The sequence below is a fragment of the Nelusetta ayraudi genome, unplaced genomic scaffold (assembly GCF_046127955.1).
Source record: "Nelusetta ayraudi isolate G7.1 ecotype Tasmania unplaced genomic scaffold, CSIRO-AGI_Nayr_v1 ptg000021l, whole genome shotgun sequence".
Lineage (NCBI taxonomy): Eukaryota > Metazoa > Chordata > Actinopteri > Tetraodontiformes > Monacanthidae > Nelusetta > Nelusetta ayraudi.
Window position 1 is genome coordinate 3,694,454 of NW_027466071.1, and position 12,962 is coordinate 3,707,415.

At 44.2% G+C, this 12,962-nt stretch overlaps 1 protein-coding gene across 2 annotated transcripts in view; it reads left to right on the top strand.

Annotated features, from left to right (window-relative positions):
* Positions 1-12,962, top strand: part of npas3 (neuronal PAS domain protein 3) — a 240,477-nt gene that overhangs the window by 220,767 nt on the left and 6,748 nt on the right. For both annotated transcript variants that reach the window (XM_076027729.1, XM_076027730.1), the window contains exons 9-10: positions 1,889-1,995; positions 12,713-12,860. In XM_076027729.1, coding sequence (XP_075883844.1) covers positions 1,889-1,995; positions 12,713-12,860 — 255 coding nt within the window. The remainder of the gene's footprint in view (positions 1-1,888; positions 1,996-12,712; positions 12,861-12,962) is intronic.

Below are 12,962 nucleotides of genomic sequence, written 5' to 3' on the forward strand. Positions count from 1 at the left end.
AACCTGCCGACCGGAGAGATTCATATCAGCCACAGGAGGGGAGGGGGAAAAAAACCTTCATGTTTTATTATAAAAAGAGCGGGGGGCGGGGGGGGGGAGGGGGAGGTGGGGTGATGGTAGACAGATTGCTTTTTTTGTGGGCGGAAAAAGGGACACAATGCGAGGCAGATGATGATATTCAGTGCGGAGCCACAGAAAGCGCAGCGACAAGCGCTGCTCCCATTACGGCCCCATTTTGAGGATGACTTTCTAAGAGAATGAGAAAATGGGAGTTTTTTTTTTTCCCCTTCCTCTGAAGAACAGAATGTGCCGTTATCTTCCTGCTAGACATTAGTCTGCCCCCCCACCCCCTCCGCAACCTCCACATCCCCCCCCCCTCCAACCCCTGTCAGAATGATACCTAGGAAATTGTTCTGTCTATCCTGTGGCAAATTTGTACAAATTAAACCTTTTACGGCGGATGTGTGTTACCAGTACAAGGAGCAGACGGCCTTCAGTCGCACTTGTCAGGTTATTAGCTCTGTCTCGGCCCGGTCCCCACCCCACCCCCCTCCCCCCGGAACCCATTTTAATCGCCACGGTACAGAGAACGCTGTCCAGTTACTTGCATTCTGTCGTAATTCTAGTTTCACAAGGTCGCTTGATTCCGCAGATTAGTGCGTTCCCATGACCACTAGAACTGCACCAAACCTAAATATGGCCATAAAACCTGGTGATGGAAACAGCTCCACTTGGAAAAGCCTCTGAAATATGACTAAAAGGTTTTGACGCGCTCATGAGGTGGTTTTTCACACGGATCCATGTAGAGGAATATCCCAAAAGTGTCGTGGAAAGACTTTTTTGGGGCATTGACACGTCAGCGGACGTGACGTACGGGGTCACGTGACCAGTTCACTGACCAGTGAAAATGGCGCGCTATGATTGGACGGAGGAGGAGAGGGAATATTTTTTACAAGTCATCAAAGGGAAAAAGTAGAACGAGCATTCTGGACAGCAAACAACATGGAAATGCATATTTATGGCAAAATGTTTTGTACCTCCATCCTCCTCATGGTGGAGTCACACTGGACCAGATTTGACCAGAATTACGGTTCAAAGCACTTCACAACCATTCAATGGACACACCTGCAAATCACAACTGTACTTTGTCAAAATTTTACAAATATCGCTTTTATTTTGCGAAAAACTGTCATGGAAACACAGCTACTAGTGACTCGCCTGGTACACAGAAACAACCCACCTGTAAAGTGTTGAGATATTGTCAGCAGACATCAGGAATCTGACTCCAGCATCATGCACTCAAGTACAAGTGAATCCCGTCAGAAAACGCTTTTTATTGGACGTTTCTTTGGATTTTTTTTTTTTTTTTTCATCTTCAGCTTATCCAGAGGTTATAATTGACAAATAGCTGTGCTGCAAATTTAAACTGCTCCAGCTCTTCCAATCCGAGTGGATAATACTGTACCAGAATGGTTTCCAGGGCTCAGCCCGAGTCAATCTATTATCTCCTGCCTGCCAATACTCCCCTCATGTTTTTAAAGGTCTTCCTCAGGATTTCTTTGGTTAATCTGTCTGAAAAACTTGTCTGTGGGATTGGATTTGGTGTTAGAGTCCCTTACCAGCTGAGCATTAGCGCTGGCAGAGCCGTCTCAAATTCTCACTCGTTGTTGCAACAAGTTGTGCAGCTCAGGGTGTTTTGAAGGGGTTTGGTGTCATTAACAACGAGAAAAATAAGTGAAAAGATAAAAAAAAAAGAAAAAAAAAGATGAATAAAATGAACGTGAGTCGACCTGTTGATAAAGTATATTACTTCTAACAGCTTGTCACTAATTTTCAATTTGGACTCCACTGCTCTGAACACTGAAGTTGTCACTGTTACTCTTGTCAGGATCAGCGACTACATGGACCTGACGCCTGTCGACATTGTTGGGAAGCGGTGCTACCAGTTCATTCATGCTGAGGATGTGGAGGGAATCAGGCAGAGCCACCTGGACTGTGAGTACAGCACCCACCTGACTGCATCATCAACACTGATCACACAGCACAGTCTTCACGGGAGAAGTGACAGTTGGTCTTGATAATTCCTGTCTTGGTCTTGGTCTTGGTCTTGGTCATGGTCTTGATAATTCCGGTCATGGTCTTGGTCATGGTCTTGGTCATGGTCTTGATAATTCCGGTCATGGTCTTGGTCATGGTCTTGATAATTTCGGTCATGGTCTTGGTCGTGGTCTTGATCATGGTCTTGATCATGGTCTTGATAATTCCAGTCATGGTCTTGATCATGGTCTTGATCATGGTCTTGATAATTCCGGTCATGGTCTTGATCATGGTCTTGATCATGGTCTTGATAATTCCGGTCATGGTCTTGATCATGGTCTTGATCATGGTCTTGATAATTCCAGTCATGGTCTTGATCATGGTCTTGATCATGGTCTTGATAATTCCGGTCATGGTCTTGATCATGGTCTTGATCATGGTCTTGATAATTCCGGTCATGGTCTTGATCATGGTCTTGATCATGGGCTTGATCATGGTCTTGATAATTCCAGTCTTGGTCATGGTCTTGGTCATGGTCTTGATCGTGGTCTTGATAATTCCGGTCTTGGTCATGGTCTTGGTCATGGTCTTGGTCATGGTCTTGATCGTGGTCTTGATAATTCCGGTCTTGGTCAAGGTCATGGTCATGGTCTTGATCGTGGTCTTGATAATTCCGGTCTTGGTCATGGTTTTGGTCTTGGTTTTGGTCTTGAAAGGACTCCCAGTCTTGGTCGTCTCCTGGTTGGTGAAGGCGGTCTTGACTGCATCACGACTTCATTAAGACTGAATTCTTGTCCAGGTATTACCCAGAATACCCAGGTATTCCCCATGTCTCAAAGATTCAGTCGTCTACCTGCCTACCGCCTGGAATTCTGCTGTCAAAAATGGAGACTGGATAATAGTCCAAAATCACTATTTCGCAGTTCAACTAAAGCAGTTTAGTCAAAACTGCAGACATGGTGTTTGATTTTTTTTAATACTTGTCCAGCCCATCCACTAAATATTATTCCAGCCAGACCAGAACCAGTCAATAATCCAATCTGAGACAGTATGATTTTTCTCCTGGAAATTCTCCCTGTCCACAGGAGGAGGTCCGGCTGGTCTGGCTGAGAACTGGTAAAGTGCCCAAAAACTGTTGCAGTTTGTCCAAATTCTGAATCTCCTTTATCAGTGTCAGTATTTTTGTTTATCTCACAATGTTTCATCCAAACAAGCCAACAGTATTACACCACAGAGCCAGAGTGTTAAATGATTTAAGGCAGCCAAGTCATTTCAATAATATTGTTCTGTGAAGGTTCTCCGTCGTTTCAGTCATTTCACTGTTTTGTCGCTCTCGAACTCTCTTGAAACAATAAACTTCCACAAATTTGTATAAGATTTATTTATTTTTATTTTTATTTTTTTAAATATTACCAATACGTTTTACTATCTTGAACTGATGTAAGTCACTACTGGCATTTCTCCCAGAAACACAGAGGCATTAATTGATTCCTAATTAGTTGTGAACTCCTAAATCAAATCTGACTTTTGGGCAAAAGTATTTAACTCAGTTCTTTTGTAACACTTCAAATAGTGTCAAAATATGACATTTAGTAAACACATGATCTTTTTTAATACACGATAACCACATTGAAAAAAAAAAAAGCGACAAAAGTTTTCCAACAGCAAGAACCCGACTCACCTGTTACCCTTGTCAAGAAGCTTGACACAAGGTACTTTTTCTATTCACACACACACACACACACACACACACACAGGGAGACAGGGGTTTGGTGTCCCCGTTTAATGCTTGTCTGAATGATTTGCTGTGTGCCATTTGCTCCCGCAGTCACAGTTTTACAGTAGTATTAAAAGGCATGGAGGCGCTGAGAGCGTCACAGCGCTCCACAGTGTGTCTGCGGCAGTGAAGGCATTTGGGCGGAACGCCAAATAATAACAAGCACACGGCAAGGACAACAGGCCTGATGGGAGTGAAACCTACGGTCACATCCTATCATATAGTGGCTGCTGCTGATATAAAAGTCAGAAAGGTGCTCGCTGTCTACAGCTGTGAAGGGAATATTCACTGCGGTGCCGCTGGAGAACCGCGGTCGGTGAAGTTTGACCAAAATACTTTTGAGTCATGAGGGAACTTTGGCAGAAAAAAAGGAAAAAAATGATAAACTTTTTTTTTTTCTTAATACTTGAGGTTATTTTTTTGAAAAACGTTGGATGTATGTTTGTGATAGCGTTGTAATGAAGGTCTAATTTGGTCAGCACGTAAACACAACTTGGTTTTGGGAGAACAATGAATGACAATTGCTCAGAAATCCAAGTCAAAGATGCCCACTATTCTTTTAGATAGAAAATATCTCTGTTGTAATTGTCCCACAGTCTCGATGTAAATACCGACCTGATTGTTAGACTGTGGCAGCCTCGGTCACTTGAAAGAGAATCAGAGAAGATTCCTTCTTTCATACATCAATTGGTACATATTTGTATGCACAAAATGATCTTTTGAAGAAAAGGCCTCCATAACACTATTTGTTAAAAATGTATACTTGACACTTAATTTGTACTCTGATGCAAAATATTCATATGCAATGCACCCATATAGCCAGTAGTGGCAAAATTAAATTTAAGCCTGATTTTTTTTTTTTTTTCTTGTCATCTGCCTGATGATCTCTTCAAGTCACCAAAAAAAAAAAAAAAAAAGAAAGAAAAAATGAGAACATGTCAGAAATCTTGGCAGGAAGAGAAAAAGCATGAAACTTTTTCAATTACCTTCTCGGAAACTTCCTGAGCGCCGAACATCCATTGTGGCAATCAGGAAGTGACTCTACGGCGGCCCAATGGGGTCACGCGGAACAGAGATGGGGGGGAGGTTAGGATGTGTAAAACAGAAAAAAGGGAAGTGAAATATGGAGGGAGATTATTCCTTTCTGTCTGCTGTGAGGATGGGAGGTCAGGGAGGCGAGCCGCCAGCCAGCGGTTTAAATGACTTGGTTTTAGTCGAGCGTAGTCTAATACAGCACCTTCGGTCACCTCAGCTGCTCGTTTTATTCTCCCTCTTTCAAAATTAATTTCCTCTCTGAAAGGGGGCCTTTCAGAAATGAACGGCTCCGGGGCTCCGCCGCTGCACCCGGGCCTTTTCGCTCTCCGTCCTCCACTGTCAAATGGGGAGCAGTTAGATTGTTCCAAAAATCTGCCTTTCTTTGGGGCCCTTTAATTCATTGGCTTCATGAACTCGCCGCTAATTGTGTGGAAGCTGATTTCAGAGGGGCGGTCTAATGATGGCCAACTGTTTTAACAAACGTGGAAAAGCATCCTGCGCAGCGAGAAACCTTTGAGTTGGTCCACACAGAAAACATTGATCTTGGAAGTTCTCACTTATTTGTGTGCTTTAAAGGTCCAGCGTGTAATGTTTGGCTTGATTCATGATTGGTATATTGGTAAAAGCTTAATGTACTGTCCATAAATACATGAACAAAAGTGTATAATCACAGTTCAATAAAAGTCATCATTTAGTTTGCCTACCCTGACAATGGTTCTATAGAAGAATCTTCATAGGCCAATAAGGGTCCCAGTTAGATGCCATCTTGCACCAGCATATTTCTAAGGAAGCCTGGTGTGGACAATCCAGCGGCTTGAAGGGCCTGTTGTGATTGGGGTGAATACTTGCATCTTCAAATAAACCAGCAAAGAAGAAGGGAGAGAATTCCTGGTTTGGGTGCGCAGGCAACTGTAGTTCACTGGCAATCTCGGGAGAAGGAGGGAGAGTGAAAGACGCAGCATGTGCATGTATGAAATGTGTACGCTTATTATAAAGGAATGTGGTTTCTCTACTTCTCGTCTCATCCAATAGCTGTCGACTGGCAAAACGGCACTTTTTCCACTTTTGTTTTTTGCAGAAGTGCTTTTTCTTTTCTCCCTGGGATTTCTTTCCTCATCTGCTCTCGGTCCTCCTGCTACAGTCGGAGTTGAATAGTTAGAGAATCGATCAAGGTGTATTTTGGAGGGATAGCCTGTTCTCTGAACAGGGATCTAAATTTTAAAAGGCTTCTTTTTAAGTGGAGGAGGAGGCCTGATCCCTCTCTGTGAAAAGGCGTCACACTCTAAGTCTTTATCATTACCTGCTGACAGCGGGTCTTAACTGGGGTCAGATCTCAAAGTCAATCTGTCCTCGTTTCCACTCTGAGAAAAGAGAGCAGAAAAGAAAGACGTGGGCCTAACTTTTCTTTTCACTCAGAAATGGATGGCATATGTATTTTGCTCCTGCAGCACGCTTGACCACTCCAAGCATTTCTCATATTCACTGAACAGCCTGCGGTACAGGAGGCCACTTACTCATCCACAAAGTAGTACTTTATGCAAACCAGTAGTAAAGTTATTCAACCGCTTGAGCAACTACTTAGACAAAATAACGGGTGCGACATGTAGAATTGTTATTCATAGAAAGTAAAGTTTAAGTTTCTTTCGTACTTTACACCAAGAACTTGTTGTTACAGAGACATGTTTGCATGATATAAATCCTGTTTTGTGAAAGACAGCAATTGTGTTGAAAAATAGTATGGATACAGTAGAAAATGTACGATAGATAGATAGATAGATAGATAGATAGATAGATAGATAGATAGATAGATTGTGGTTCTTGGTCAGTGCCATCTTGAGTTGCAGTCATGCTGCCATCTTGCACCGCCTTATTTCTAAGGAAGCCTGGTGTGGACAATCCAGCTGCCTGACAGCATAGCGTTTCGTCTTTCCTTCATTCTTTTTGCAACCAACTTTGGCGGCCTCTGCTGGCCACACGCTAGAATGCAGGTTTCATTTTTCTACGCTTTCGTGTCAGCCACCTTTTTGAAAAGCGAAGCTGGGTCCATCTTTACATCCAGTCACTGGATTAAACGAAGCAAGATGTTCACTTTTGTTTTAGCGGGACACAATGATCAGGACATTCAAAGCAAAGTGGAGACAGAGGCGGGACGAGGAGAGGAAGCAGAGGACGCTTCGGTGCTGGATGAGCGGCAGCGGATTGAGAGGCGTTCAAATGCAGCAGGACATAAAAAGAGCATGAGAGAGAGAGAGAGAGAGAGAGAGAGAGAGAGAGAGAGTGACAGACGAGCACAGAAGCGAAAGCTCGGTGGATTTCAGCCTGCAGGCGTTTTAGCACAGCTCGTCTCTCCGGACAATCTCTGTCTTTAATGAATCCACACACACATATACACAAAGGCCTTTTTTCATGTGTCTGTAGACAAAACCAAAACACACACACACACACACACACACACACACACGTTAGATTATCCACACAGGTGCGTTAGTAAAACGCACACCTGAAAACAAAGTCAGGCGGGACGGCTGAGAACCTTGGACGACCTCGGCGACGCGACGCACTGGCGCTCACACACACACACACGCGCACACACACACACCGAGGTCACCTGCTGAGTTCAGTTCTGAGACCCTGACATCCTACATGGCGGCCCATCCATTTCAATGGAGTCGCTCACCCAGCACGCACTCTGAGAAAGTGTCTGGGTTCTGGGTTGCGAGCATGCTCAGTAGTGTCACTTCCAATCTGTTGCATGTCTTGTGTATTGTGGCCCATGGGAGAAAATGCTTCATGGCCGCAGTACTGCGAGTGGCCACTGGTAAAAAAAAAAAAAAAAAAAAAGCTAATGTTGCAAACGTTGTTCGGTTATTGGTCGCACAGCTCAGCGTTGACGCTGGTTTGCATTGAACATCAGCAGATGTTTAATAGACGCACATAGAACAGCTGGTAAGCCTGCAGTTATAAAGTTGTGTTAAAAAAATAATAATAATTATAGTGAAATAGATTCTCAGGTTATTGCAATTCTTGTCAATGAAACCCATACCTGCCTTTTAATTTTGTAGCGTATCTAAGATGCTAAGGTTGGCTACCAGAATTAAACTTAACACTTGTGAGCGTATATTAAACATTTTTGCCGTCTTGTATTTTTTTTTTTTTTTTTGTCTGTGTTGCAAGATGATGAGGACGTTCATGCCGCGTCATCTTTCACATGCTCAGCATGTATTGCCTCAGTCAGTCCTCGCTCCCTAGCACTGATCCAGAGGAAGGTTTAGGCTCGCCCTCTCCTTTCACTCCGCCATTAAATCACCCTTGCTCTGATCGGCCACTAATGAAGGACAGGAGAGAGAGAGAAGACAGACAGAGAGAGGGGGAGAGGGAGAGAGAGGGAGAGAGAGAGAGATGGCGTGTGCTGGAGGCTCGCCCGAGGCTGCAGGAGAGAGACCAACAGATTAAAGGACTTCTATTCCCTTTTAAAGCCTCTCTCCACCTTACTTTTTTTTTTCCTCTCTGCACTTCCTCCTTCCCTCTCCCTCCCCATCTCAGTCAATGTCACTTTGGCCGCTGCCTCTCTTCTTCATTGTACTCTTCCTGTTCCCTCTTTGCTTGCTTTAAACCTACTTTTTTTTTTTTTTTTTTTTTTTGAGGGGGGGGGTGTTCTATTCCCATTATAATGTGTTGGGTTTTCTCTTTTTTCTCATTTGCATTTAGTTATGTATTCCCTCCCTCTGTTCACAGGTGTGTGCCTGTATGTGACCCATAACTTCTTACATTACAGAGAAGGAGAAAGGCCATAATGTAACAGTCCTTGTCGACCATCAGTGGCTCTCTTTCAGTTGGCCCAGAAAAAAGAGGCGTACAGGATGTCCTTTTTTTTTTTTTCTTTCAACACAAAATGATCACAGCTTCGTCACTCGTCCCACCAATTTGATTCAAAGCCCATTTTGACTTTACCTTGCAAGGCGGCTGGATCAAGATCCATCTCTGCAACTTCCAACATATGGCGTTATCAGTGGGCCCAAAATTGCATTGGGTTCCATTATCGGTCAGCTTCCTTTCAGTTGTGCTGAGACCAGGGGCCAGCTACTGTCTACTAGCAGAACTGGATCATTCTGGTTCCTTCACCCAATGCCTTCATTGAAAGGTGTTCCAGTTATCCATGGCACAACTGTGTCCCACAAGTGTCACTCCGAAGACTGATTCAAGCCTCAAGAGTGATAAACAGACGGTTTGTCCGAGTTTGTCCTCTCATTCCAACTGTTTTCTATGGGCTCTTAACCAGGTGGATGTGTGATCTATGTAGGAAATTATCACTCTGCCTTTGAAGGTCAGTTTTGACTGCCTTGCTTATACCTTGTGAAACACAAAACTGAATCATGCACGTTTTTTTCTACAATTTTTCTTTTTTTTTCATAGATGCATCATCTGTCCTCCAACCAACCATCTATCCATCCTCTATTAGTTTTTCTTTCGCTGCCTGGCGGCCAGTCACAGGATATTGAAGATATCTCTCGTCCTTACAAAACTAAAACAGAAACCTCCAGGCTTAATTCGTAATCCCTGCAGCAAGTTTTGGGGGAGAGTCTGGGGGAGGAGGGTGGGCACCCACACTGAGATCTCCCTCCTGGACATTCCAAAGTGGAACTCCAGACACGGAGCCGCACAACTTCAGCTGGTTCCTTCCCGCGTTTAGAAACACCGGCCCTTTTCCAGAGTCCGCTCTGGCTGACGGAGCTCCTAACCATCTCATCTTTTAAACCCCTCAGCCTCCCTGTGGAAAAGTTTGTCGGGTCCACTTGTATCTGAAAATATCTGCCGTGCGGTCAATGGCCCATGGTGAGGTTTGGCACATAGTGTAGAACTTGAATGATGTGACCTCAGGCTCAGCTCTCTCTTTGCCCAGTGTGGTCCCTCACAGTCTCAGCATTGCATCTGCTGCCACAGAGAAGCGAGCACGGCCATATCCCCTGAACACAGCCGGCCAATGAAACACTAGATTCTTTATTAAACGTTAAGTGTGTAATATTTGGAGATTTTTTTTTTCTAAGAAACGGTGACATCAAGTGGTTACATTGTAGATTGCAGTGCTCTTTCATTTTTGTCCCCTAATGGACGCTCGAAGCCTTCCTCTCCCGAGTTTGCCAGTGAACTACGGTGGCCTGCGAGCACAAACCTGAATACCTTGTCTATACCTTCTTCTTCGTTGGTTTATTTGCGGGCGTCAGCGTTCACCCTAAATACGAAATTAATTGTCCACACCAGGCTTCCTTAGAAATATGCTGGTGCAAGATGGCAGCTAACTGGGAGCAGGTAACTGGGAGTTAGTCCCGGTTAGATACACAGATCAATAAGGGTCAAACCGTATTGATCTGTGTATTCTTGAATAAGAACCATTCTAAGGGGAGGAAAACCAAATAACTTTCATTGTACTGTGAGTATACATTTTCATTTATGTATTTATAGGCTGAACATTAAGCTTTTACCAACAGAAAAATCATAAATCAAGCCAAATTTTACACACTGGATCTTGAAAAATAGAAATTGTTGAAAAATAAGTAGTATTAGCCTCAACAGTAGCATCGGTTTTGATTAAGGGGGCCGTCCCACTGTCCATGTCACTGGAGATGGTTCAGTGTCCTGGGTCTGGAAGCTGCAACCACTTGCTTAGAGGAGGGCTTCACATCTGAGATGCAGTGCATTCTGCACAAAGACTGTGTGTGTGTGTGTATAGGTGTACAGGTGTGCACAAGCGTGTAGATGTGTGTGTGTGTGTGTGTGTGTGTGTGTGTGTGTGCGTGTGTGCGTGTGTGTGTGTGTGTGTGTGTGCGTGCGTTTGTGTGTCCTCTCCCATTGGACACGCTGATACACTGAGCTGCTCTCTGAGGACCTGCAGTCATCTTAACAGGCAGCACCACAATGCGAGTGTGTGTGTGTGTGTGTGTGTGTGTGTGTGTGTGTGTGTGTGTGTGTGTGCATTCATTGTGTCGTTATTTACTCTGCTGTACAAACAAAGCAAGGTCACATTCAAGGTGACGTGATCTCACCATCTCTGCCTTAACATGCAAACAAGTTATTTTCCCCTCCGCCTCGCTCGCTCGCTCACTCGCTTGCCTGCTCTCTCTCAGCCAGAGAGCGAGCGAGCGAGCGAGCGTCGGCCGCCCCGGCAAAGTCAATTACTGCAGCCCCGGGGATGTCGTCTTAACAATGCTCTTAGTTTCTAATAGTTTTTAATTACTGGCCTTCTTTTTTATATAAATCACCACTTTGCTCTCTCCGTCTTTCTCCCCCGCTGTGGAAAAACCTATTTTGTGGCCTCTAATTAAATGAAGGAGAGGGATATGAATTGCGTTGCCCGCGCTTCTCATCTCCCAACTGTTTCTGTTTGAGCGGCTCCTGATTAATGCCAATACACATTGCTTGAGATAACCATTTAGTCGTTAATTTAGCCAAATTTATGGTCTGCGTGCCGTCGCAGGGTGGAGCAGAGAGACTGTGGGGTGGGGGTGGAGCAGAGAGTCTGGGGGAGGAGGGTGGGCACCCACACTGAGGCCAGGGGGTCCTATCACAGTGTCACAGCGCTATCTGCTGGAGAGCGGCAGCCCCCTCCAGCGTGTGTTGTTGGCAACATTTAATGAAGACGCATGTAAATAGTAACAGCCGTCATTGTACCTACTCATGGACAGAATCATCATCATCACCTTCATGGATGCAAAGTGGAGAGAAAAAACAAAAACATCTGTCAACAGCAACTTGAACCTGTAACCAGGAAAGACAAGATATATCAACAAGACATAAAAGGTAGATAGAACAAAGAGCCAACGGAAGAAAAGTTCAGTTATTGATAAACAAGGCAGTTAAAACTCAAGTCAGAGACGCAAAGTGTTCAGGTGCTGCAGTTATTTTGCAGTGATTTTAGTTTTTTAGTTTTATTTTTAGCTTTTATCATCCAACATGGGTCACTGTGAAAAACACCTGCCGTGATGGCAGGCTGAAAAATAGACAGCAGAAAAAAGACTTTGAATAAAGTTAAGGTAGATCAAATGCTAACATAGAACAAAATAGACCAAAGTTTCAAAAACCATGGATGTCAGTTGGTTGAGAGATAAATTCACATCGTGGAAATCCTTGTTTTTCCCCTTGGTGTCTGTACTTCTAATCAAAAAGTCAGCAGCGCGAGTTTGTGACGATCTATTACTAAACAGGTTTTGACAGACGGTCGTGTATTTTTATCCTGTATCGTGCTTATTTTTATTTGTGGGTTGGCAACATTGCACTTTAGATGAACACTGATGCCGTGCTGCTCTGATGAGTTAGGAGACTGGCAGTTTGAGGGGTGTTTTTTTCCAAATAGGAGGCAGCTTGATGTGTCTGACTTCCAGAAAGATGTTTGACCTCCACAGCACATCCAAATCCACATGGAGCCTCTTTTCCATGACTGTGTCAGTTTGAACCGTCATCTTGTTTTGGGGGGGGGGGGGGGGGGGGAGGAGTATCGACTGTGAGCATGACAGATTGTAGTTTGGTAAAAAAAAAAAAAAAAATTCTGCAGGCTTTGTGTCATTGCATTGAGGATTGAAACACAACCGAGTCAATAAAATACAGTCCGTCAATGAGGAGAAAAGACATCACACACGCATTGAGGCTGGTAGTTTGCTCCAGTCTGATTGATGAGCAGCTCTCAGCCACCTGTCACATGACACCTGATGATTTCCCTGCTTTGTCACTCTGTTACCTTTCTTTGTTTTGTCCCTGGTGTCCTGGATGAGCTGCTACGGCGGCGTGATGTTGAAAAGCGTTGAGAGGAGACACTCCTTCATGGTTTTACAGCGACACCTTTCTCAACCTCCGTGTCTGCCTCTCCCTCAGTGATGAACAAAGGACAGTGTGTCACCAAGTACTACCGATGGATCCAGAAGAACAGCGGCTACATCTGGATCCAGTCCAGCGCCACCATCGCCATTAATGCCAAGAATGCCGGTGAGAAGAACATCATTTGGGTCAACTACGTCCTCAGGTTGGTGGTCACAGTCTCTTCATCTTTCATGTATTGAAAATGCCAGAATAAAAGCGTCACTTGGTCAGAAAATGATTGAACGATCATTTTATTTCCAATGTA